This window comes from Passer domesticus, chromosome 10, assembly GCF_036417665.1.
Source record: "Passer domesticus isolate bPasDom1 chromosome 10, bPasDom1.hap1, whole genome shotgun sequence".
NCBI classification, from domain to species: Eukaryota; Metazoa; Chordata; class Aves; order Passeriformes; family Passeridae; genus Passer; species Passer domesticus.
The window spans coordinates 25,087,079-25,113,547 of NC_087483.1; the positions used below are offsets into that span (position 1 = coordinate 25,087,079).

The window sequence follows — 26,469 nt, forward strand, 5'->3', positions numbered from 1 at the left end:
CTTCCACCCATGTTTTATTTTTCTTTTTTTATGTCATTTTTGTATTGCTAATCTTTCATTGTTCCTTTTTTTTTTAAATCTTTTTGCATTCTTCCTTTTCTCCCTTAATTCTTCAGTCATTTACAATCTCCTCTTGAGCCACTTTTTATGTCTATTTCCTTCCTAATTTCCAGCATCTTTCTTGAATTCCCAGGGTTTTTTGTCACTTTTTAATGTGTTTTCCCCCAACCCTCTACCTACTACAATATTCCTACTTCTCTTTCTTTCCATATCTCTGGCTTATTTCAGTGACTGCTGACCTGCCTTGGCCCTTGAGTCTCTTGATAGGCTGACTGATCATTTCATAAGGATCTCTGCAATGGGTGGAGACTGCATTTATCTCTTTGCATTCAGGCATGAGGCATATATGCACCATTGTGGGCTCAAATATGCATTTCATCCTTATGTCTGGTGTCATCAGAAATTTATTCAGCAGCATGGAAGATGCCAAATCTGTAGTCTTAACAGGACTTTTTTTTCTTCTTTTTTAATTTTTCTTCCCAGCAGGTTTATTTTTGCAATTGCAATGTATAAATAAATATGTATATTAAAATACTTCCAGAATTTTCCAGTTATAGCTATTTTATAACCAGACACAGTAACAGGTAAACTGAAATAATATTGGGCAATTGCTCTTCTTATCTAAAATAATTTCCCATGCAAAAATTTTTTTGGAATCATTACTTTAATACTTCATAATATACATACTTGATTTTTTTTAATGGAAGTTCTGCTTTTACAGTGCTTGTTTTCTAATACTTCTGCTGATCTCAGTGAAATTTTCTGTGTTAGCTCTGTGGAACTGTTCTATTTATAGTTACCAAAGTAATCCTGATTGATTCCAGAGAAGTGTGATCATAATATAACTAGAGTTATCAGGAAAGAATGTATTTTATTATTCTTAACTGTCATACTTTTCCTTATTTGGAGTAAAAGACTAGCATACTCCTGAAGCTGAGAAATTTTTACAGTTTCAATAACTTGTGTAAGAACAACACAAGTGCTGCTTACAAATGCCAAATCACCGACTAAACTGCTTGCTTTGTCTTTGTTTACATAATTTTCAAATTGTGTATTTTAACAATTCAACATAGCAAAAACAATTGCACTTGAAAATAACTACTACATCTTTCTTACTTGGTGATTTCAACATGTTTATTTGAATTTTATTTTCTGCTTTCTTTTAGTATTTTCCTATGCAGAAGAATAAATGGTAATTAAAATGTGCAGGATGAAAAGATGGAGCAGTCAGTGCTTGTACCACCAGGACCAGACAGCTTCCAATACTTCACTAGAGAGTCTCTTGCAGCTATTGAACAGCGCATTGCTGCAGAAAAAGCCAAGAACCCCAAACAAGATCGCAAAGACGATGATGAAAATGGGCCAAAACCAAACAGTGACTTGGAGGCAGGAAAGACACTCCCCTTTATATATGGTGACATACCTCCAGGAATGGTGTCCGAGCCCTTGGAAGACATGGACCCATATTACATCAATAAAAAAGTGAGTCTAATATCAATCCTGTTCATGTGCCAGTGTTTGCAGTGCATTATCGTGCTTGTTTTGTCTTCTTGGAGTGGATCATAGAGCTTGTTACTTTCAGTATGTTAATTTCCAGCCATTTGACTTACATGTTTTTTTTAATTTAACTCCAGATTTATTTCCTTGATATAACTGACTTTATATCAAAGGAACACTTATATCAAAGCTGAAACATAATATGTGATCTTTGATTACAAGCAATATATAATGCCTATACAAACGTGGATATGTAACACATACATTGTGAATTTCTTAAAAACGAACATACATTCATATTGAGTACACCAAAATTCTCTAAGGTTCTTCAGATTTAAAACTGACAGCATGAACTGATCCATAGAACGTTTTGTTCAGAGCAATCTGCTTTGATAGCAAATGCTTAGGAAATTTATGGAATCAATAGGGAAACAAACAGATAAGCAGTGAATGCAACAAAAAGTATAAAAATGGATTTTAAAGTTTTAGTGAAACTGGCCTTGGTCAGGCCTGGAATCCTTTCAGAATTATCGTGTTGCACAGCCTATAAGCAGCAGAAAAAGTTCATACTCTATAGCTGTAGCTGGATTGAGTGATGTGATACTTTAATTACTGCATTCTATGATTGTAAAAACGTCAATATTAAGATAGGAGTTATTTTGACTTTCACAACCTATTGTGTCCTGAGTGTCTCAGCTTGCTAAATTTCATGTGATTTATGAGTCCTACTTTGACAAGAGAGAAAATACTGTGTGAAAGAACAATTTTTTTTTAATCTCTATTATCTGGTGCCTCTGAAAGAGCCTTTATCTGCCATTCACAGCATATGAAGATTTATCTTTAAATCACAGTTCTACTTTTACAAAGATAAAAGATGTATTTCTCTAAAAGCAGGCCTTGTAGAGTTCTGTACTAATTGTGTCTGTTTATGATACAGTATTCCATATGATTTTATCCCTACCTGCCCACAGCTCATCCTGGACTTTTACAGCCAAATCAGTCTGTCTTATGTTTCTGGCAGTGAAAACAGATACATGACACATATGACCTATGGAAGACTCTTTCAGTCCCTTTAGTCCCTTCTCACAAAAACTTACTAAATCAGCCAGGTCTGGTGATAGAATTGCAAGAAATTGAGAGAAACCAGCTGATCATATTCAGTCAAGTTTCTGTACTATTTGAAAGGAAGAAACTTTTTATTTGCACACTAAATATGTATGGTCTAAACACATCCCCTCTGGGATTCTCTTTCTGCTGAAGTCCACATATTCTCTCTATGCACATGCTTTAATCTTCTACAGGATGGAAATAGAAACAGCTCTGTCAGTCTAAGACAAGACAAAATTTTCTCAAATACTTGAATTCTCTCTGCTTTTTCTTCCCTCAGTAAGTGGAAAACAGATGTTCCTAACAGAAAATCAACACTTATTTAAATTTTTCACCTGTAATTTTACTTTAAAATATCTAATTTCTAAATTTTATTATCTAGCTATATGTGAATTCTGGAAGTACTTATGTCTTGTTTCACTTGTATCTTGAAATTATTGATGCAGTTGATGCGTCTGCAAGTCTCAGAAGGAGAAATAATTTGAGAAAAGCTTGTAGCAGGAGTAAACATCTCTAGGAAGACACACATGAATGCTCAATGTATTTATCTCTGTAATGTTTAACATTTTAGCTTCTTCTTTACCCCTCTCTGAATTTCATCTTGTAAAGCCAAAAAGTCCATCAGCTCACCCTCCCCAAAATGACAGTGTGACAATTGCTGCACAATCATTAGAGATGTTATGTTTCTTCCTGGTGAAGCATCTATCTGAAATGTCATGGATATAATGAAAAACATCAGAATAAAGGAAAACGCTTATTTGCAAAAGAGTTAGGGCAAGTGTAGAGGATTACCAGATGTCACTGTTTTTTTCAGAGCTCTGTTAAGACCTCTGCATAAACTATAGCTGATTTGTTGACAGAAACTACCAGAATGTTTGGCTTCTAAACTTTCAAATAAGGTTGCTCACAGCACTAGTGTTTATTTGGAAAATCTGTATAGGAATTTCAGGAAAATTTTTTATTACAAGCTTAGGTCATGAATGAAGTCATCCATCATTTGCCTTATATGCAAATATTGCATCTCTCTTGCTTCCCCCCACCACCCCATTCTTTATACCAAGATTGATCAAGCTCACTGTATCTTTCAGTGAATGTTTAAATGTCATCTAGAGTGTTTTATGTTCCATCCTTGGGACTGCTTTTTCTAAGCAAAAGGTTTGTGCATGCCATTATTTGATGCAGTTTAATAGTGAATAAGACAGAAATAAATACATATTTTGAGCTGGTTTGAGAGCCCTAATTTGTGCCTGAAGTAGGCTTGAGATGAAAAGTTAGAATAAAAAATATTTGAAGAGAAGAAAACCCAAATAGATATAATAGTTTTATGGTTTTGTAAGTGTGTTTCTATGTAAAACCTACCATGAAAGAGGACATATCCATACTCAATACTAACCTGAAGCTGAAAGGAAAAGGAAAATATTGACAACTGCTGTTTGACAGTAGGACAGCCCATTACAGCAGGTTTACACACTTGATAGTATTTTTGATTTACACTGTACCTCAGATAGCTTGAAAGCCAGGAATTGTACCCTTGAAAGATAATTATTTTATTGTAAAAGAATAGAATAATGTTGTCCTATACTATTCATATTACGATTTCATTATACTCAAATGCTGCTGACTGTGGTGGTCAATAATGCTGGTCTTTAGAACTGTGAGATTTAGCATCCTAAAGGGTTGCAATGGTCTTTTTTTTTTAATCCAAATTTGATTAAAAGTGAGCAGGAAGTTCACTAATGTTTTGTGTTCTGCTTCTGTATAAGCGCAAATCTGTGTGTTCCCTGTATAATAGTGCCTGCCTGCTCATGCTCAGGCTGCCATCACAAAGGATCAGTGATGTTCACTTCATTGTCTGTAGAGAACAGAGCAGCTGGAATCCCCTAAGATCCTGACCTGCGGGCATGAATCAAAATCTGGTCCACTTGGTTTCATACTTTAGGGCTGGCTCTTTTCCTCTGAACCCAGGCTGCTACATTAAAGAGGAGGGACAGAAAAAATGGAACTAAGTGGGTAAAACTTCACTTTCCTCCTGCTGTGATAGAGACATAACATTGTTTATTGCCACTCCATGCCCTGCCTCTTTCCATCTGAATGATGTCTGTCAGCAAAGATGCCTCCTTGTCTCCTGGCATTCAATGTCAGTCCCTGCTCTGATCAAATCACTAACTCCTGGGTTTCCCAGATGTGTCTTGGGTTGCAGAAAAACCCAAAAAGATTTTGTAAAATTGCTTTGATTTATTACACCAGCAAAGGTGAATACAGTAGTGATTTTGGATATTTTCATAGTTGTGAAATAATTTTTAAGTTAAAAGCTCTAGCAGAGCAAAAAAGGACTTTCTAGAAAACATTGTTTCAAAAGATAACCACAAGCCCAAGAAATGGAAACTTCTCATATGCCATGAGTGTCCTGTTCCAGCTGCTGCAGGAGCTTTTCCAGAGAAGCTGAGGACCCAGCTCAATGTTGTATCTGCTTCTGTCTTTCAGAAGGTGGAAATGCAGTGGAGTAGCACAAAGTGCACTAAATCTAACCTTCCAGCAACTAGATTTAAATCTAACTAGGAGGAAGGAGAGGAGAAATAAGGTTTTGGGAACTCCTTATCCCAAGAGGTTCTCAGAGACCTTATCTTTATTCAGTGTTGACTCTTCTCTCTTAGCTACATCTTCTCAAAACACTCCTCTTCCTTTGCCCTGCTAAGAATTCAGCTTTTGGCTTGATTTCAATATGGCAGAAGATGGATTGGGTTTTAGGTTACAGATACAAAAGCAGCAAATCAGGGACTTCCTTTCAGGGAACTCTGAATTTATATTTGCAATCAAACACTTTGAGTGTGAGCCGGTTTTGTGCCTTTATAAAAATGAATAAAACATAAGGCCTGAAATCTATATATAATCCTTCATTTAAAAGCATTCATGTTACAATTTATTTAGAATTTATCTAGCTTTCCTTACTGTATGTCTACTTTGCGCTGACAGTTTTGGGTACAATTCTTCATGTTCATCCACACTGCCTACACATTGGCTTGCATCTGGGTTGAGAGTGGAGTGAGATTTAGCAGGCATAGCAGGGAGCTTACGTAGAGCATATCAGCTCTTACCTGTACTTTTTAATTAAAATTTTCCTTCAGAAATAAGGTACAGTTTTAATTCATATTTAAGACTAGATGTTACAGGACCAACAAAGTCATTCTGAAAGCTCAAGTCACAAAGATGCTTTGAGTGAAAAATTAAAACTGAGGTAGGGAATTTATGTCTTGTTCGTTCTGCTTATGCAGGGCAGCAGAAAGTAGAACAGCTAAAATAGCAGCAGCTTCCAACTGAAACTGGAACTGTGCCAGCATGCTGTTATTTTCCATAAGGCATGTTAGAAAATAGATGTATGTTTAATATGCTTGTGTTCAAAGATTTTTTTAAAAAATGTAGGTTGACTAAATGAAGGTGCAGTAGTCTTAAATACAGAGTTAGTAGGAAGTGTGATTTTTTAATGCATTTTGTCAACTACCTCATAACTACAAAAAAGAGCATGAGTTGGAGGCGTCTGAGATGTGAGTCCTGGGGGCTGGGGACAGACCTGGCAGAGGAAATTCTTCCCCCTTGGGGTGTGAGGCTTTAAAACATTGTGCCAAAAAGTCATTCATCTGGTTGGTTGTTTCAGGAGTTGAAATGAAGGCTTCATGTAAGGTCAGGTCATCTGCAGGCTGTTACCTGTAAGCCAAACTGGATGTGTAGTTTTGAAACATTAGCCGAAGCTGTCCTCAGCTTCACATGCAGTTTCTCCATTCCTGTGCAGAATTGGGAAATCGTGTACATATCTCAATCACTCCTACACATCTTGAGTTTGTACTCAAGACAGAGTAAAGTCTGCCTGGTAGTGTTCCTTACCCCTAGCGGGTTTGGTTTGAAGGAGAAGGTGTTCTGTGTAGAGCTGTGATGGAGGGACAGCTCAGGGAAGAAGCCACTGGGACTGGAGCAGCTTTTTCTCACAGTTTAATCTTTGCTTCTCCTCTGCCTTCAGTAAAGGCCCATCTCCACATCTCTTCCCACTTCCTGCATGCTTCTAGACATTGGTATCTATACCTCACAGTCCATACATTCTAAACTTTCCAAATCATGCCAGACTGAAGCATTGTCCTCCTTGAACATCCTTGGCACATTTTCCCTGTCTGCCAGCCTTCCTGGAAATAGTCATGTAGTTCACTGCTTACAGTCTTGAAGCAATACTCGATGTCATGGACACCAGATGAAACCAAGATACCCTCACCCACAATTCCACTGGAATTCTAGCTTACAGCTCATCTCATCAGCAAACATTAGGGATCTTTTTAACAAAAATCAGGGAGGCTTTCTCAGAGCTTATGTGCAAAATATACAACTCTGACAATGGAAAAAAACAAAAAAATGAAAAAAGAAATTTAAGAAATTTTCCTTTAATTTCACTTGAATTTAGGTTATTATTCTTGCATCATCCCTTTCACTGGATGCAGATTTCTTCTGAGTTACTGAACCTTTTTTCCTTCTGCGCTGTTTTTCATTCTCTTCTGATTGATCTTGCAGTTGAAGAGCACCTTAGTGACAAAAAAGAACCCGACATCCCACAGTTTGTGTGCTGTAGTGCTAGGGCAGGTGCAGCCATGATATCCTGCGGTGGAGCAAAGCAGTGTTTGCAGGGTTTGCTCTCATACTGTTTATCTTTGGCTCATGGATTTAGTTGAGACATTTAACCTACAAGGTCTTCTACAATCCTCTGAAGTAAGGCTTCAAGTATCTCTAAATTTGATTAGCTCCATAGATATTAAAACTTAAATTTTAAAAGAATGTGCTTTCTGGGAAATTTTCACATCTAGAAACCACAATTGTGCAGGTGGATAATTTGGGATTGTCTTTTGCTCTCCTCCAGTAAGGTATATTCAGATTTCCAGTACTCAGAGACCTACCTAAATAAGGCTGTATATGTTACTGCTATTTCCCTCTCTCCTTAGCACAAAATCCCAAAAATTACACAAGTGGATAGTCTAATAAATCAGTTTCCAGAAGGGAAGTAGGACTAATATATCAATAAGGTCTACAAGTAGGGTGGAAAAGAGTGGGGGAGAGGGCACCACCACACCCTGCTTGTGCTATTTCAAACAGGGAGTTTTCTGGGGGAAAACATAAATAAAATTAAAATTTCAGTTAATAATTCATACATCTTTATTTACAAGAAACACATAAAAAGGAATATTACTTTTTTGAGTTTGTTTAATGAAGATGTAAACCAAAAACATTAATGAATTGAATTTATTGTATTTTCATATGTTAGATTTATCAGGTAAGTACTGGAAATAATCTTTATTTGAATAATTATTCATGATTTTTGTATTAACTGTTCAAAAAGTTACAATTTTGGTGATTGATTACTTGTAACCATTTTTAAGTAAGAATCTACAGTGAATAAACTCTGATAAAATGTCTTTTCTTTCTCTTTTTCAGACCTTTATAGTATTGAATAAAGGGAAGGCAATCTTCCGATTCAGTGCCACCTCTGCCCTGTACATTTTAACACCCTTCAACCCTCTTAGAAAAATAGCTATTAAAATTTTGGTACATTCATATCCTTTTTTTAGTGGTTGCTCAAAATGAAATGAAGAAAACAGATAATGATTTCATCATAAGTAAAGGTTCAGGGTCCTTGTGGGGCTGTCCTCAAGATCAGCTTTCCAGGCTGCTGCAGCAGTGTGCCTGAAGCCTGGCTGGTGCAGGCTGGTTCTCACACTCCCAAACTCTCCCAGCTGCACCATAAGCCTCTGCCAAATGTAACACATTGCCAGAAAGCATCGGCAGCATTCCTGCAGGCGGCTGGCAAAGCATCTGTACATGCAGATGGTGGACAGACTGGGGGACCATCACTGATGGGATGGTGCACATGGTAAAGTTCTGCACTGACATGGGGGATTGCTGCCTGATGGTCCTAACAGGTTGATGGGAATTTCTGGTTGGTCAGGTTTTGGTGCACTTGGTTTTTCTGCAGAACCTCAGGACTGAGAAATGTAGTTATCAAATGAAGATTTCAGTGTGACAGGAAGACTTTTAACATGGAACAAGTAGTGAAAGGCAGAAGCCTTATTAATAGAGACTGCTGGCAGAATTTGCTAGGTCTTTGGAAAAAATAAGAAACAAGGCTGATGGTTGCTGGCTCAGAACACCTTTTACTCTGAGCTCCTGGGAAGTTAAAGCAGTGTGGGAGAAAGGGAAGGTGTCAGGCTGGAGAGGAGTTAGGGAGCATTTGGGGACAGTAGCTAAGGGGAGACAGAGACCTACAGACACAGTGGCGGTGACGGTGAGAAAACACAGCCAAGTTCTGTCAGATTGCAGCCTCCAATGAAAGCTCATTCCTTCACATGACTCTGGTTTGCAATACCTTCCAACATTGCATCTGGCTGAGCTGAGGGTAATGCTTTTCACTGGCATATTTGTTGCTGAGTTTGGTCTTGGTTTTAAGTTTCTGCTAATTGTCTTCAAAGAGTATCCAGCTGGTCTTGATGAGAGTCAGAACAAAAGAAATTCCAATAGTCAATATGTAATTTCAGTATTTTTCCTTCCACGTGATTGTATAATTTAACTCTATCATAGGAAGAGGTTTTCTTTCAGTATATGGACTGATTTCTTCTTACAACCAGCTAACTATTGCAGCAGTTATTTTTATCTTAGATATAGGCATGGGATTGGTTTTATTTAATCTAAAACATAAGAATAGATGTGCAGGTACTGTAATTTTCTATTTTTTAAATATTATTCATTATAGTACAAACACTGCAAATATTGAAGTGTTTTAACTAAGAACCATTAAATAGGTTCCTTTTTTGCAGCTCAAATCTTAGCTGCTTATGCAAGATTAGCTACCTACACAAAAAGATGAGGAGTAAAATTGATTATTATTTTTAATAATCCTCTGATTTTTGTAGACAAACTCTATTTCCTCCACATTTTGTGGCAGGTGTTTGGCATTTTGGCTATTGTAACAGCAATGTGCCTTCAGTGTGATTAAAGCAAGTGTTGAGCACAATGAAACTAGCACATTGGTTAGAAAACCTTCATCTGTCTGTCCTCCAAATTCTCTGAACCTCTGTACAGGGTGCTCTGATCACGTGTGCCCAGACACGTGAGTAGATGTTGCTACCCTGCAGAGAAGCAGAGTGTCTCTTTCCAGTGGTCCCAGACTTTCCCTGCAATTATTCTCACTGCCAGAACAACTGTAATACTGAATACAGAAACTGGTAACAGCATGAGTTGCTCTCTGCTGACTCATCTCCTGGTAGTCTGCTGCCTTTTTTTTTTTTCCCTCTTCTCTTTTGCCTGCCTGACTAGACTTAAGGTAGAACATGGAACTGAGGAGGCAGCACAAGAGTGATGGGAGATGGCCAGGCTTTAGCAATTAATAGGAAAGAATGAAAAGGTGAGAATAAGTAGAGTATTGAGAAGTCAAAAAAAGGGAGGTGGCAGTGGCTGCAGCTGCAGTGTTAGAGATTTCTGTTAGAAAGAATTGGGGAGGTGGTTTAGAGAAAATGTGCAAGTGCTCCTGTGCAAGGCTCTGGAAGCTTAAATTACAGTATTCCTCAGTGTGGCCTGACTGCCAGACAGTATCTGTGAAACCACTTGGCAATATATGTTTTTTTCCCAATTGTTTAATCTTCCACCAATCCACACAGGTGATAAGAGACTTCAGATGCTCCTTTAATTGATTAGCTTGAGGCTGTGTGGTGCCTCTGCATGACTGTATGGGAAGAGCATGAAAAAGGCAGTACATTTCCATGAAGAAGTCATCATAGGTCAGATTTTTTTTCTATGTGTATAGTTGAATTGTTATAAAACATAAAATAGTAAATTAAGGTAATATTGAGCTTGTAAATCAATCACTCAAAATGTGGGATAGGACAGAAGAGATGCACAGGCATTGAATATGTCAGTTACGTTTGAGATTCCCATAAGAGAAACGGTCAGTCTATATTTCTAAGTATTTTAGCCCTGAATGAGCATCTGCTCCCTTTCAGAGTGAACAGCACTTTGGCAACTTTTGGCTCCCAGATGTGCCAGGTTTTGCAGAGTGAGCAATGTGCAAGTACCTGCCTGTGGCCCTTGGTATGAATGGTACCATGGTACTGAGCTGAAAGCTCACAACTCACTGCACAAGGTAAAACCTCAGCTCTCCTAAAAGCACATTGCACTTCTCTAACTCATGAGATTACTGAAACTGCAGTCACACATCTCCAGCTTGGATTCAAAATGGATTCTCTATATTTAAAGGAGTTTCCTAATTAAATTAAAGCAGGCTCTTTAGACCTTTAGATTGTGACAACAAACACTGTAAGGCATTCTAATAATTTATTCTAAGGCACGGAACGATTTTTACTCTACTGAGTTTGTATGGCAACATGATCTTCAAAACTAGTTAAGTCACTTACTGAAATATAGCAAAATGTCCACTGCTGGATCAGCCATTTAGGGAAAGGGCACGCACCTGTCTGTGGGAAACAGGCAGCTAATTCCTTCCCTGTGATTTGATGTATTGAAAAGTTATGCTAAAGTTTGAATTTTTCAGCTGCTCTAAGCAAAAATCTTAATGATTGCAGCAATTTTCTGAGAAGTTTAGATCGTGGTGCTACTTTTCTGATTTCATTTTGGTTTTGTCAATGGTATAAAAATATACCCAAAACAACCAAATGCTATCTACTTGATTAAAAAAATTTTAATCCTGGGCTCTCAGACACAAGTTTAGCTGTAAACAGCTTTCTTTAGTTTAAACATTTTCTTTGCCAGTTGTGGTGATGCAAGGACTTTTAAGGAATACATAATTTAGAGAGATGACTAGAGGAAAAATAAGTTAACCATTTGGTATAAATGTGTAGCAGCACTTATTTTTTGCTGCCATCATGTGGCCATTTTGAGTCAGGTTTTCATCTAGTTTGGTTACTCAGTATTTCCAAATGTCTGAAGAGGCAGTGACCTGGTGGACAAAGAACATTACATTGTAAGTCATGAAGCCCCAGTGGATTGTCCCACCTCCCTAGAACCAGCCCCTCTGAGCTGTTAGTCTGGCTCTCATAGACCCAGAGTACCTAAGTGTTCCTTACTGGAACATCAAATAAAAATTCATTCCATTCTAATCTTCACCAGTTTTCTGTGCTTTTCAAGCAATTGACATAACTATTGAAGCATTTTCAAATTATAACATTAGTAGAAACAGATACACTGATTATGCTGGGTTTTGAGAGAGACCAAAAGTAATACTGGAAAACTATTCAGGTTCATCTCTGAGCTCCCTATGGATTTCTGCTTCACTGATTGAAGCATTAAGCTGGTGTTAGGGAAACATGGAATGCACTCGCTTCAGCAATTAAAAACTTTATTCTATGTTTTATTCTGTGTTTTCAACAGACTGGCTGGGCTGAGTACTGACTCAGCTCAGTTCTGACTCTGGGTAAATAGAGGAAAGTTTTTTTCCCTTGCACATGCCAACTCTTAACTTTAGTACCAAGCCTGTAGAAGTGAAAGACTAACACTGCCAGGTACTTAAGGCAAACTGTCTAGTCCTGCAAGTTATTTTGGTTTTGGCAGCTGCTCAATTCATGTTACCTTTCAGGCTGTGGGAGCCATCTCCTTTCAGGACCAGCTGAAAACAAAACATCAGGACAACATCAGCGTGTCAACAAATCGAGACCAGTATGAACATCTAATGTACTAAAGTGAAAAATATGAGGTTAAGCAAAGCATATGTCACTGTTTTCCAAAGTCTAAAAGTTTTGTGTAAGTGGCAGTATTTTCCTGTACTTAAGCCATGACTGATGTGATATTGTGTGGATAGCTACTGTGTTTTCCTTAACTGCACCTACATTATTCAGCATGCTTATCATGTGCACTATTTTGACCAACTGCGTATTTATGACCATGAGTAACCCTCCAGACTGGACAAAGAATGTAGAGTAAGTTGCACATTATTTCAATGTATCTTTGTTCCTCTAGGAGTTACCGTGCCAGTGTTCCTCTAGGAGTTACCAGTGCAAGATGTGCTAGCAGGAGCTATCATGAGGCACTATGACTGTTTCCTCTCTGAACTATGCAGAAATGTTGAATAATTATTTGATTCTCATTTTAGTAGAACATTTGGGTAGAAAAACCATGAAAATCCTTTACAGATAGTATTCTACTGAGATTCCACTCATTTTCTCCATGGTTTAGCACCTACCCATTGTTTTTACCCTTCCTTACACCATAGCATTAGTAGCAGAACCATGGGCACTTCAATGTTCATGTCAGTTAAGAGCAGCATACAGCAAAAGTATCACTAAAATGAGAAAGAGAATTCAGTGCATGCTTGCATGCTTCCCTCTTTAGAGCCACTACCAGGTGTTTTACATGTTGGTGACTCAGACAGCATCCAGTAACTTATGCTCACAGCTTTCTCACTTAACAGTAGAGGACCTAGTACTGCATACTTTTAAACTGAACGTCATCTATACATTTTAATATGTTATTTATTTGATGGATTTATTTATTTTTATTTATTTACAAGATCAGCACTGCTGTGCTTCAACAGCACAACTAAAGCATGTAAATACACAAGTATCTCTGATAGAATGCATTTCAGAAGAAATTGCTTATTCATTGTATTTTTTCTCCAGCTGTGAAATAAAAAAGTTTCATTTGATCATAACATTTCTGTCAGAATACCAATGTAAAATATTGCTACTTATTTTGGTTAAATTTTCCTATATTTTTCAGGTATACTTTCACTGGCATTTACACATTTGAGTCACTAATAAAAATCATTGCAAGGGGCTTTTGCTTAGAAGATTTTACTTTTCTTCGAGATCCGTGGAACTGGCTTGATTTCACTGTCATTACCTTTGCGTAAGTTCTTGTTTTTTGCTTTTTCTTGGAAAGAGAAGGGCAAAAAGGGCATGAAATTAGTATCGATACATACCAATTTTGTTAAATGGAAATTATTTTATGGACTTACTTTTGTCTAAAACAATTTTCACTTTCAAAAATGCATATTTTGATGTAAACATAAATACTGCAGAAGCCATTAGTACAGCTAGTATTAGAGAGGCTAATTTCATGTCCTACTTTTTTTTTTTTTTTCTGAGCAGAAAAGGAGCTTCCCTTTGACTTCATTCTCCAAACTTACCAATCTAGTCTAGATAAATTTTAGGCTTTCAAAGTAAAATCAGTGTGATTCACTTCAGAGACATTTAATTTAGCTGAAGGCTCTGAAAGTATATTAATGCAAGGCAAACTGCAGTGAAAGGTAAACCTCTGACTGTTGCTGTTTAAATTTTTGCTAAAAACGCCAAAGCGGTCTTGATGAAAGACCCAAGTAAGTAGCATAAACTTTGCCTAAATTCTGAATAACTGTGATTTAATCCTACAGGTATGTAACAGAATTTGTAAACCTAGGCAATGTTTCAGCTCTTCGAACTTTCAGAGTATTGAGAGCTTTGAAAACTATTTCTGTAATTCCAGGTAAGAAGTAACTGGTGTAAGGTGTTAGGCCCCTTTTACCTCCCAACTGTTCCTTTTTATCCTGTCATTGTGTTTGTGTGTGAACTCCCCTATTACAGATATGTGACAGAGTTTGTGGACCTGGGCAATGTCTCAGCGTTGAGAACATTCAGAGTTCTCCGAGCTTTGAAAACAATATCAGTCATTCCAGGTGAGAGCGAGGTTAAACACTGAGGCTGACTTTAATTCAATGAAACAGAATTCATATTTTTTAAAATATAATTCTTATTTCTTTCCACAAAAAAAAGCAGGAATCAGAAGATATCAGGATTCACTGAGATCTCTGATTCATTGCTTTTGAAAATGAGCACTTTCCTTTTGAAATCAGCCTTTGAGTTTAACAGATTCTTGCATGAGACATTGCAGTACACAGTGTGTGTGGTTTGCATCGTATGACGTCAAGCTTTCTTCTCCACATTCAATGAGTATTAGTAACCCTAAACTTTTCTTACCCATGTGTATCCTACCTACATGATGTTATGTGGTATTTTTTGTGAATATCTGTGTCTAAAAAAGAAAACTGTTTGAAATGTTGACTTACTAAGAAGATGAAGAAATAAGATAATAAAGAATAGCATGGGTGTTGCATGGGGGATTTATTATCTTAAAATGCTACACTTTTCCAAACCATTTCCAGTTTTATAGCATTAAATGTTAATCCTATTTATTGTTGAACAGGCTTTTTACTACTGACTTCTAAATCTAGTATGTTATAAAACTGATAGTAGTAAAGGTTTGGAGCAAGATGTATTGACAAACGAAAAGAAGGAAGATGTTTATGTGAGATCAGTGTACAGCATGAATAAAAAATAGTTGCTTGTTTTATCATTGAAACAAGTTGTTTTGAAATATATGCAATTCATTCCATTCACAGTTTCAAGTGGACATAAATTTCAGCTGTTTATTCATTTTCACAAGTGAAAAAGCTCTTCACAAAAATGTTGTTTCACAGACATTACAATCATGTATTTGGGCTTTGCATGAAATCTATAACTTTACTAGGAGACATTGTAATTTCTGTGCTTTGAAAAAGTTTCCAACATCAGAATAAAAACTCCTTTCCGTTTGCAGGCCTGAAGACTATTGTGGGAGCCCTGATTCAGTCTGTGAAGAAGCTCTCGGATGTGATGATCCTGACTGTGTTTTGTCTGAGTGTATTTGCACTGATAGGGCTGCAGCTGTTCATGGGCAACCTGAGGAATAAATGCCTGCAGTGGCCTCCAGAAAATTTTACTTTGGAAACAAACATTACTTCCCAGCTAAACAGCACCATAGGTGAAAATGGTACATTGATTAACTCAACAGTGACTCCATTTGACTGGAAGGGGTACATTGAAGATGAAAGTAAGTATTGTCTACAGAATTCTCACTGAATTGGTTTGTGGCTGACCCAGTTCTTAGAAGGAAGGAAGGGAAGGGACAATACATTTTGTTAAGACAGAGTTGCAGAAATCTTTTCTCTCTCATACATCTGCTCTAAATGCCTGCATGGAAGAGGGAACAAGGAACATGGTCTTGCTACTTGGAATAGCTCTTTTTGTTCACAGCTCCCCTGAGACAGAAAGTCTTAAAATTCAATGCTCACAATTCATGTTGTGAGACAGGTAGATGTAAATTTAGAATTAAAGTGGGAGAGAGATAGAAAAGGAAAAGATATTACAGTGACCAGCTGCAAAGAGAAGTGTGGGGTCCCCAGGTGAATCTCCTCACTTGGGTATCCTTTCCAGTGCAGCAGTGATCACAACACTTTCCCACAGCATCTCTGTGGTTTTCATTAGCATCTCCTCAAATTCCCTACAGCTTGCTCCTTCTCACAGTGCTATTAGCACTAATTGGAGTGCCCTTTGATCAGAGTGGGTGCTGCACGGCTGCCTAGTTTTTAAGCTTGTACATGCATGTTATTAGGTCACTTAATATAAAGCCACAAGCAAAGAATAGAAAAAAGGAGGAGAAAAAGAGATGAATCTCACACCAGAGACAATTGCTTCCTGTGAGCACCTGCTGTGGCAATTGTGTGTTTGCCAGTGTCGTGTCATGAGAATAAAAGTGACACAAAGAACAACATGAGGACACAGGAAAAATAGTGCCACAGAGGCTCTGGAAAACATTGCCACAGCAGTTTATGTACAAGGCTGCAGGGAAACTGAAAGGCAGGCTAGAGAAGTGCAGTTGGAACAATATAGAGGCTGAGGCACCTAAGGCACTCCAGGGCAGCCAGGACTGACTAATTAAGGCTAAAAGTCTGCAGCCAAAAAGCTAAATAATATCCTGTTCACATAAATAAATCATTGACCAGGAAGATAGAATTACCCCTGTATTTAGCATTACTGCAGTTGCTACTGGAATACTATATAAAGTTCAATTTAGATAGAAAGTTGAAAAAAAAATGGAGGAAGTTCAAAAAAGAGCAGAATGATTAAAGGGTTGGAAAACATGCTTTATACCAAGATAGACCAGGAGCTCAGCCTACTTAGCATATCAAAGAGGAGGTTTAAGGGGTGATTTGATCACAGTTAGAAAAAAAAATCCACGGGGAACAGAATTTTCATCGTAGACATATCTTTGATCTAGCAGGCAGAGCTATATAACAGGTTCAATAGCTGCAAGTCAAAGCCAGACAAATTTTGAATAGAAGTGAGACAGCTTCTAATTATAATCACACAGCTAATCAATGACTATGATGGATTTCCATTTGAATTTCTTGAACCAGTCCTTCTGTGAAACTCAATTTACTTGAACATGTGAATACATGGAGATCCCATGCCATGGGTTATGACAGTCTAAGCAGTCTCCTACTGAAGGCCTAGACTTCAAGGCCAAACTTAATTTCCTGACTTTTTAACAAAGAATTTATAAACTTAAGTTCTGATTTTATTTGATTTAAAGAAGACCTGAAGTCCCCTGAAAATAAAGTTCAATTGAATTGGTTCCAGGAAGTACTTTATTGAATGGCTACATCTGCCTTTGGTATATTTACAGAATTTCATATGTATTATGAAATTTATAATACAATTAGAAGTCTTATTATGAATTTAATAAGGTTGTCCTTGCTTACCAGCAGTTTCAAAGAGAAAAATTATCTTCTCACAGCTTCCTGCTCTCTTTTTGCATGTGGGTGGGCAGACAGGATGCAATAACCAGCTGCTTCACAGGGCAATAAGAAGTTCTTTACCTGCAGCTCAGAGCAGTGAAATGGAAGCATCTTTTGTAGGAATTATGGAAGTTATTATGCCATTATTTGTGTATACTATGCAGAAAAAGGCATGTAAGCTCTAATTTTACCACTGAGCTCATTTTTGGAGACACTGTTTAGAGGGTCTTTACATAAGCATTCCTGTCATTAATGGGTCAAGCACTTTCTTTCCCCCCACTCCTTTTTATTTTTCCAAAATAAGAATTCTGATAAACTTAGCTCCAGATAATCTGAGGTTTGTCTTAAAAATCTTTCCATAAGCAATTTTTTTTCTGAGAAAAATCATCTCACCATCTATTTTATGAAATAACAGTTATTCTCTGTTCTTCTCATAATATACCCTATGCTTACTCAAACAGCTTTAATCTTGCTTGAAGTTAGGTGCTCCCCTACCAGGAGCTTTTCCCATTTCCCAATCAATTAAAGAGGAGCCAAACTTACACCACTGGTGTAATGAGGGATTTTTCACTTCTCTTTGGTTGGTGTACATGCTTATACTGCTCAGCTTGTGTGTTATAAAAAATTTCCTATCATGATAATATTTTGAGCACTTGCCCAAGTGTATCAGTGCACTCAGAGAAAGCTGTGTGGCTGTAGTTTCTGTGGAGCTGGCAAGTACAGCCTTGCAGGGCACATCTTGTCTGAAGCACAGAACCTCAATGCAGACCTGCTGTAGCAGCTCAGCTCAGCTGGTGCAGCGCTGATCAGGACTGACTGCTCCATGTAAACCACATCAACGCAGGCTGGAATTCTTCCCAACAAGCTGCTGTGTTGCAGCATGTTTTAATCATGATTAGCTGACATAAGGCAGAATAAAATTTGCTTCCTAAGGGTCAGCTTGGCCAGCATCCTGTCAGCTCTCTGTTTACAGCTGTGTTTCAGCACAGAGGAGCTCTGCAATGCACACCAGCCCAGAGAGACAGCAGCCACACACAGGGCTGTGCAATTGGCACAGCACAGGAGATTGTTCCCTGTGAGATGTGGATACACCATTAGACACTGAAAATTAATCCTTTGCTGAGTGTCAGAACAAGGTCTACATACAGCTTAAAGACTCGTTTTTCTAAATGGTGAATTTTGCTCACAGGATGGAGTGATGCAGCTGGCCCAGGGACTGTGTCCCTTCTTGCAGCAAATCAATATGTGCTGAGCCAGCAGCTTGTGACACCTCCTCAGACCCAGAATTCATTTGTGCCTGTAGCAGCCTGGCTTGGGCAGCACAGGCAGAGTCAAGCTGAAACTCACCTGCTCTCATTTTCAAATGAGATCATTTTAAGGGAATCTACAGGACAGTTAAATGGAAAAGAAATCCAACATGGGGTTTAAATGGTCTCGGGGAACAAAAAAGGTACCACCTTGATCCTGAAGCTGCTATGGTTCAGAAGTGTTGGAGCTATGGGGTGCTCAGAGGAGCATTGCCATTGTCCCTGCCCTGTCCTTGCAGACAACCTGAGGCAATACTTTTGTATTCCATCAGAAATGTGACACATGATCTAACCCTCTATAAAAAACATCCTTATGCCTGTGACCAAATGAGAGATGGTTATTACAGGAGAACCTTGTCCTGTGATAATTGTTCCAAAAATCAAGACTTCAGCAATCAAGACTGTAGGTATCTGCTTTGAAGCAGAAAAGAAAAACACTTCTCAAGGATACAGTTGAGATGAATCTTAATAAGCACAAAGTTTTGCTCATCTCTTTGTTCTTGTAAGAAGAGATAGGTCCATGTCTTTGTTATTTAAACCATCTGAAATGTCCTTTAACTATGGCCTTACTGTATAGACATTGGTATGATTGGTTACAGAGTGATTTGGTGGAACTTCACCAATTTATTTGACTAAGGTGTTCAAAAATTTTATCATGTACTCTTAAAAATCTTAAAAATCTGTGACTGCTGCAGTAATTATGTCTGAGTTGAATTTAGGTGTATGCCAGGGCCTTCATACAGTCAGTGAGCTACAACTGCAGTGTGTGCACACCCATGGCCATCAGAGCCACTGGCAAATGGTTGGGTTTTTGCAGGGTTTGCATTTTAGATAACTGTGATAAGTGCTTGTAAGCAACAAACTGAAACCCCTGGCAATACTGATCAGAAAGTTATGAAGAAATTATGGGATCATTTTTTCAGATCAATTGTAATTATTCCAATAAAAAACTGTACGTTATTTCACAAAGTATTGTTTAGTTCAGTGATCAGACAGAAAGGAGAATCCACAGAAGGGAGAAGCAGAATTTTTAGTAAATTTTGTCATTTTAACATTGAGTGCTGTGAGCAATAGTGCCTAATGAAATTCATAATGTCATTTACTCTATAGCTGTTGTTCTTCTGTGAAAATAGTTTAAAATTGGATCAGAAATCACCTTAAAACTTTTAGAGATAATGGCTATGTTTTGAATTTCATAATTTTTAAAATTCTTTTTGAAACAGGTCATTTTTATTTTCTGGAAGGGCAAAATGATGCTCTGCTTTGTGGAAATAGCTCTGATGCTGGGTAAGAACTATTTCATCATATTATTGCACTGTGTATAAATTAGATCCACGTTCCACAGATATGCAATTTGGGTGGGTCTTATTTTGAGTGACCACTTCCTTTCACATAAGAAAGGCTTTTATACTGGGCTTAATATCTGCATTCTTGATCAGAACTCAGTGGACTGGTAAACTGAGTGTTTGCATGATGAATGAGTAATTTGGTATCAATATATCTCCTGCCTGGCTGATAAGGAAAGGAAGAGCAGTACCTGATGACGAAACCTGGCAAAACGTGTTATTTTGCAGTTCTGGCTGCACATATGAGTATACTAACATCCAGCTGATAATATTAAAATTACTAAATAGGTAATGTCCAGTTTGTCTTTGTAGGCAGTGCCCAGAAGGATATACTTGTGTGAAAGCTGGCAGAAATCCCAACTATGGCTACACAAGTTTTGACACCTTCAGTTGGGCATTTTTGTCCCTGTTTCGGCTAATGACTCAGGACTTCTGGGAAAACCTCTATCAATTGGTGAGAAATTTTTAATGAAAAATAGACCCAAAATGTTTGTATCAGTGATGCAAAAGGACTGGAGGTTTTTTTTTTCTCATCTGAATTTTAACAGTATGAAAACCAGAACTGTTAATGTATATTTGCTTATAAATGTATTCTTATTTCCAGACTCTTCGTGCTGCTGGGAAGACATACATGATATTTTTTGTTCTGGTAATTTTTCTGGGCTCTTTCTATCTGATAAACCTGATCCTGGCTGTGGTTGCCATGGCCTACGAAGAACAGAACCAAGCAACCCTTGAAGAAGCAGAGCAAAAGGAGGCAGAATTTCAACAGATGCTAGAACAGCTGAAGAAGCAACAAGAAGCAGCACAGGTATCATTTATGGTGCAGTAATGCAGGCCTGTAAGGAAGTGAGTTTATTAGAGATATTGAATTTCTGCTTTCTGAAACTGGAAATATAAAGCACTCTGTCGGTCTTTCAATGACTGAGCTAGCTCAGAGGTTTTCTATTCTTCACTGAAGAAGGGTATATTCAAAACTTGGTATAGGTTATTCACTATGTTTTTCTAGTCTAGTGCCATTAGTGCAGTCTGGTAGATTTCTGCATTTAAAATTTACTCATGAAGGGTGAGAGAAGTCTATGACCAACAGATATCTTGAGTCAACTGATCAATAATAATTAGAAGAAAGACTTAGTGAGAGGATACCCTATAGAAAGTGCTAAGAACTGGGACTTTTGGAGTAGAAATTATGTATAAGTAAATTAAAGAAAGGGAAACTTTAGGTCATGGTTTGCTCAATTCCTTCTGCATCATGGCAGGCAGCAGCGGTGGCGGCAGCAGCAGTAACAGCATCGGCAGAGTCCAGGGAGCCCAGTGCTGCAGGAGAAGCAGGAGGGCTCTCAGAAAGCTCCTCAGACGCATCAAAATTGAGCTCAAAGAGCGCAAAAGAGAGGAGAAATAGAAGGAAAAAAAGGAAACAGAAAGAACAGTCTGGAGGAGAGGAAAAAGATGAAGATGAATTTCACAAGTCTGAATCAGAAGACAGCATCAGAAGGAAAGGTTTCCGATTGTCTATTGAAGGCAACAGACTGACATATGAAAAGAAGTATTCTTCTCCACATCAGGTATTGTCTATAGCTTTTTTTAGTAAAAGCATATATTTAAAGCACCATAGGCTGTTGAAAAACTACTTTAGTCTTCCTAAAGTACAATAATATGATGCTACTGCATAAACAAAGGAAATACTGATACTTTTATTACCTTGATTAGTGTTGCTATGGCTTGAGAGGAAGTGTTCTAGCTGCTAGATTGCCTTGTAAAAAATCCCTCAGAATGAAATATAACCTCATATCTCTGTTCTTTTAATGGGATAATTTAGAAATCATATTAAAATATTCTCTGATTGATTATGTAGGGTTCCTTTTAGCATGATTATATATTACCTGTTAAAATTCTACAGTATTTTTCTGTTATGATAGCCTCACATTTTCCTCTTGTTTCAATGATGTTTGAGCCAATGTTTGCTCACTATGGGCAAGATCCTTCATACATGAAACAAAGTGCTTGTATGGACTTCCTTTTTTACTTGGTGGGAATTATGCAACTACTTTACTTGGCAGCTTCAGCTGACAAAGGAGTGTTCAGTACTGGTTTTGTCTTAAGAATCCATGAACAGTGATACTTCTATCTGCAAGATATATCTCTAATGAAATACATGCAAAAATTTCACAGCAGCGTGTATCTTCTGGGTAATATGGTTACTCTTATTTAAGAAAGAAAGAAAACCAATGCTAATCTAATAACAGCTCTAAGTTTGAGGATTTCAGCTAATAATCACATATTTTATTTACCTGCAGTCTTTGCTGAGCATTCGTGGCTCCCTGTTTTCCCCAAGGCGCAACAGCAGAACAAGTCTTTTCAGCTTCAGAGGTCGAGCAAAGGATGTAGGATCAGAAAATGACTTTGCTGATGATGAGCACAGCACTTTCGAAGACAATGACAGCAGAAGAGATTCTCTCTTTGTGCCGCGCAGGCACGGAGAACGGCGCAACAGCAACATCAGCCAGGCCAGTAGGTCATCCAGGATGCTGGCAGTGTTTCCAGTGAATGGGAAGATGCACAGCACCGTGGATTGCAATGGGGTGGTTTCCCTGGTTGGTGGACCATCTGTTCCTACGTCGCCTGTTGGACAGCTTCTGCCAGAGGTGATAATAGATAAACCAGCTACTGATGACAATGTAAGAAAGTTTTAAATAGCTCAGGCATGGTGGCCTTTTCTTACTGCACCAGCCAGTGTTTTCTACAGAATGGAACCCTTGGCAATGCTTCCTGGTTGGTCAAGCTATGAATGCTCCTGCATCTTGTTAACTCTTTAGTAAATAAAACAGCTAAGATAGGTTTGCAAGCTAAGCATTTACTTACACAGATTCACATGACTAACAAATGCAAGTCACAGTTACCAAGTAATAGAATAATAACCTACACATTCATAAAAATGCTATGCTTCACTGTATTAGTGTGCCATGCTTTCCTTCAGCTGATCTAAAGATCCATCTAGTTATCATAGTTGACATACAAAGGAAAATATTATACAAAAATGTTATATAACTGCTATAAATATGATGCTGTATTACCACTATCAAAATTAGCATTATTAGTTAATTTTGATATCACTCTTCCTTATCCGCCTGGTTAAAAATGTAAGGAAGTTGTCAATTCCTTATTACCATTTATTTCTCATTCGTATATATTTTTCCATCCATTTCTGGTGGAGTATTGTAGGATAGACAACAAATAGTTCATTGGAAGATCAAAGTTCAATACATAGTTCTAAAAATGCAAATGTCTGTGTGAACATATTGGCAGCACATGTTGCTGCCATTCTCTTACCATACAAAGGTAAGACAAAATGTCTCCAAAAAATTTCTTGCTTAGTTCAAATTTGTCTATTCAGATTGCTAAAAAATACTAGCATGAGGAAGCATGAGGAAGTCAGACTTTTCTTACTTGCTACAGTTTGATTAGGGAAAAAGACTATTATGTTGCAAACCATAAAATATGCTCTCAACTGGAGCAAGGAAAAAAATTACAATTTGCAAAATTTTGTGCAATATATTGAACTCAACACTTTTCCATTTGTTTAAATTTGTTTAAATGTTTAAAGACTTTTCATATCTTAAGGAAAAAAATGCAAAAATTGAGTAAATAAACTCTCTGGCAATCTTGAACTGTAGGTACCTATGACCTAATGGAATTGCAAAATTGTTTTAAAGGTACTAAAAAGTAATAAAAGTCCGACACGATAAAATATGAAGTGCACGGAGCACGTGTCCAAGCTAAGACACTACTAACAGGCTTGTGTAGCATTTGCTTATCTGGTTGTTCCTTCAACGTGGTCTCACCTACTGTTGTTCTCTGTATAGGGCACCACAACAGAACCAGAAATGAGGAAGAGAATATCAGGTTCTTTTCACGTTTCTATGGACTTCCTGGAGGATCCAGCATTAAGGGAAAGAGCCATGAGTATTGCAAGCATCCTCACAAACACTGTGGAAGGTGTGTGCTGGGCACAGCTTAATATTTAATCCTGTTTTTCCCACAGACTTCTGAAAGTTTGAGTTGAAACTTGAAAACAGATTTAAAATAGCTTAAGTACAGATAACATCCAACAAACTGACATATATTTATCAGTAAATTCAAAGCTCTTTATTTATTAAGGTTATTACATAACTGAGCATTAAATTTATTACATAAGGAAGCATTTCTGTCTCATTGTTTTGTCACCATCTAACTCATGTGCATGGTCATAACTGAGTGGATGCTTATGCACAGTAATTAAAAATGTATTATTGGACACAAAAAAGCCACTGAACATTTTTCAAACATATGCAACTATTTTTAAAATATATATGCATTTTTGCAATTACATTTATTAAATTGTTCTAGGTGGTCAAAGTGTTTTTTTCCTTGAATTCAGAATGAACATTTTCACTTAAATGCTACAAATTTCAGAATAAAAATATTTACATACTTGAACAGTAGGTGGGAGAAACAAGCTGAAGTGTAATCAAGGAAAAATTAAATGCATAATACAAACTGATTCATAAATTGATGCTGATTGGCATAGTGATTGTAATGCAAAGAAGTTGTGCTTGACAGATAAGCTTTGAACATAGCAAATATATTCAATAGAAAATTTTAAAGGCTTTCCTTAAAAGCCCTGTGGAATGGGGGCTTAAAGGAGTTTAATCAGTGCCACTACAGACTGAAAACTCGACTGGTACAATTCATATTGGAATGAGGAATGTTAGAGAAATCACATAGTTACATATATAAACTTTCTTTTCCCCACAGAACTTGAAGAATCGAGACAGAAATGCCCACCATGTTGGTATAAATTTGCAAATATTTTCTTGATCTGGGACTGCAGTCCACATTGGTTAAAAGTTAAGCATATTGTCAACTTAGTGGTAATGGACCCATTTGTTGACCTGGCTATTACAATTTGCATTGTTTTAAATACACTCTTTATGGCTATGGAACATTATCCAATGACCGACGAATTCAATAATGTACTTTCAGTTGGAAATCTGGTAAGTTTGTTGGGGCTTTACATTCATGACTTGGAAGGAAATATGCCTGTAATAACTGAAAGAAAAGGTTTTAACAGCTTTTTGGATATTTATTTGCCTTCAGATATAAGTATCAGAACATTTTTGGAAATTTGACTGTCAACCCTGACTCATGTAGCTTAGAATACTGTAAAATCAATATACTGCTGTGTTCTGCAAAATCAAATTAAAAATTTAAAAATTGGCTCAAATGCTACATTAAGTAAAGTCCATCTTAAGCAGAGTTTGATTTGTGTAACTGCTAAACAAGAAAATGTATTGTTTCCATGAAACAGACACTATGCAAATAAATGCAGTGTTAATTTCTCCATCAATACAATACAAATCTTTAAATTATGAATGTGTTTTTAATTGCTGTCTCCTGAGCAGAAACTTACAATAGTGAAAAGATCCCTTTACAAGCATTTCTAGAATTTTCTTGTGCAAATTCTTTTTATGTGGATAAGTGGATTTTCTTTCTATGCTTTATGTAAAAAAATATCCCACAGTACTTTTTCCTCTCCTATTTTTTATTGTTTTTATCCTCTGAAAATTAGTAAGATGTATTTTCCTCATCTTGTCAGCTGTATTTTCTCCCTTTCTCTCTGCTTCAAAAATATAAATTATTAAAGATTTCATGAGTTAACTTTTTTGCAGCTCTCCTGCTTTTGAACTGACAGGTTTGATCACATAGAAGTATCTGCAGCTACAGTCCTACTTTATCTCCTTCCTTAAGAATTAACTTCTTCTAATGTGATTTTTTTAATAATCCTTGTTTTGTAATGAGGAACAAATAGATCATGTAAATAACTATAGAATTTAATGGGGAGAATGAATAGAAAATTGTACAGCTGATTTTGAAATACTTAATATAAGGGAAATGCTGAATCTGTGTTTCCTAATAAAGTCTAAAATTTTGTATTGTAGCATTTTATAGGTTTGTTTTCCAACCAAGAAAATTCTATATAAATCTTGGTGTACCTCTGATTACATAGGGAGTGTGAGAGAACCTGTCTATAAGCACCTGTCTATACATTCTTCCAGTTTTAGGCTCCCTGACATAAACCCCCTCTGCAATAGACAGGATCTCGGAGGTTGCCTGCTTCAGTAGCTCCACTTTAAATCTTCTTGTGCTGTTCTGATTGTTAGGAACCTGTCAGCATTTCCATGCTATGTCTTTTTCAGGAATTCCAGTCCTGCATCTTAAAAATTGGTAACCTTTCCCTCTCTGGTGTTTGTATCTAGAGTGTATTTAAAGACTGTAATAATCCGTCTTGAGTATTGGTGTTCCTAGGCAGAGCAAGTCAGACTTCTTTCCTTTCTCCTGATTATCCCACTTAGATTATTCTCTTTAGATGTCCTATTTTCTTCTCAGCTTGCTGAAAAATGGGTTATCAAAACCAGAAAAAAAAACCCAAAAACACAACAGAAAACCTGTCAGAGCCGGGCTCAAGCAGTTTTTAACAGTGACTTTA

The 26,469-nt window shown here is 37.2% G+C and overlaps 1 protein-coding gene across 7 annotated transcripts in view; it reads left to right on the forward strand.

The window, feature by feature from the left end:
* The window catches only part of LOC135308932 (sodium channel protein type 1 subunit alpha), an 89,564-nt gene that overhangs the window by 24,723 nt on the left and 38,372 nt on the right, over positions 1–26,469 (forward strand). For 3 of the 7 annotated variants that reach the window (XM_064434595.1, XM_064434593.1, XM_064434599.1), the window contains 13 exons: positions 1,227–1,542; positions 8,131–8,248; positions 12,527–12,617; positions 13,417–13,545; positions 14,259–14,350; positions 15,271–15,543; positions 19,821–19,884; positions 20,256–20,397; positions 20,548–20,754; positions 21,203–21,508; positions 22,241–22,621; positions 23,807–23,939; positions 24,738–24,976. In XM_064434595.1, coding sequence (XP_064290665.1) covers positions 1,279–1,542; positions 8,131–8,248; positions 12,527–12,617; positions 13,417–13,545; positions 14,259–14,350; positions 15,271–15,543; positions 19,821–19,884; positions 20,256–20,397; positions 20,548–20,754; positions 21,203–21,508; positions 22,241–22,621; positions 23,807–23,939; positions 24,738–24,976 — 2,439 coding nt within the window. In that variant the 5' untranslated portion in view covers positions 1,227–1,278. Of the gene's footprint in view, positions 1–1,226; positions 1,543–8,130; positions 8,249–12,526; positions 12,618–13,416; positions 13,546–14,068; positions 14,161–14,258; positions 14,351–15,270; positions 15,544–19,820; positions 19,885–20,255; positions 20,398–20,547; positions 20,755–21,202; positions 21,509–22,240; positions 22,622–23,806; positions 23,940–24,737; positions 24,977–26,469 lie in introns of all 7 variants that reach the window. The other 4 variants (XM_064434596.1, XM_064434600.1, XM_064434594.1 and 1 more) reach the window with 3 other exon arrangements.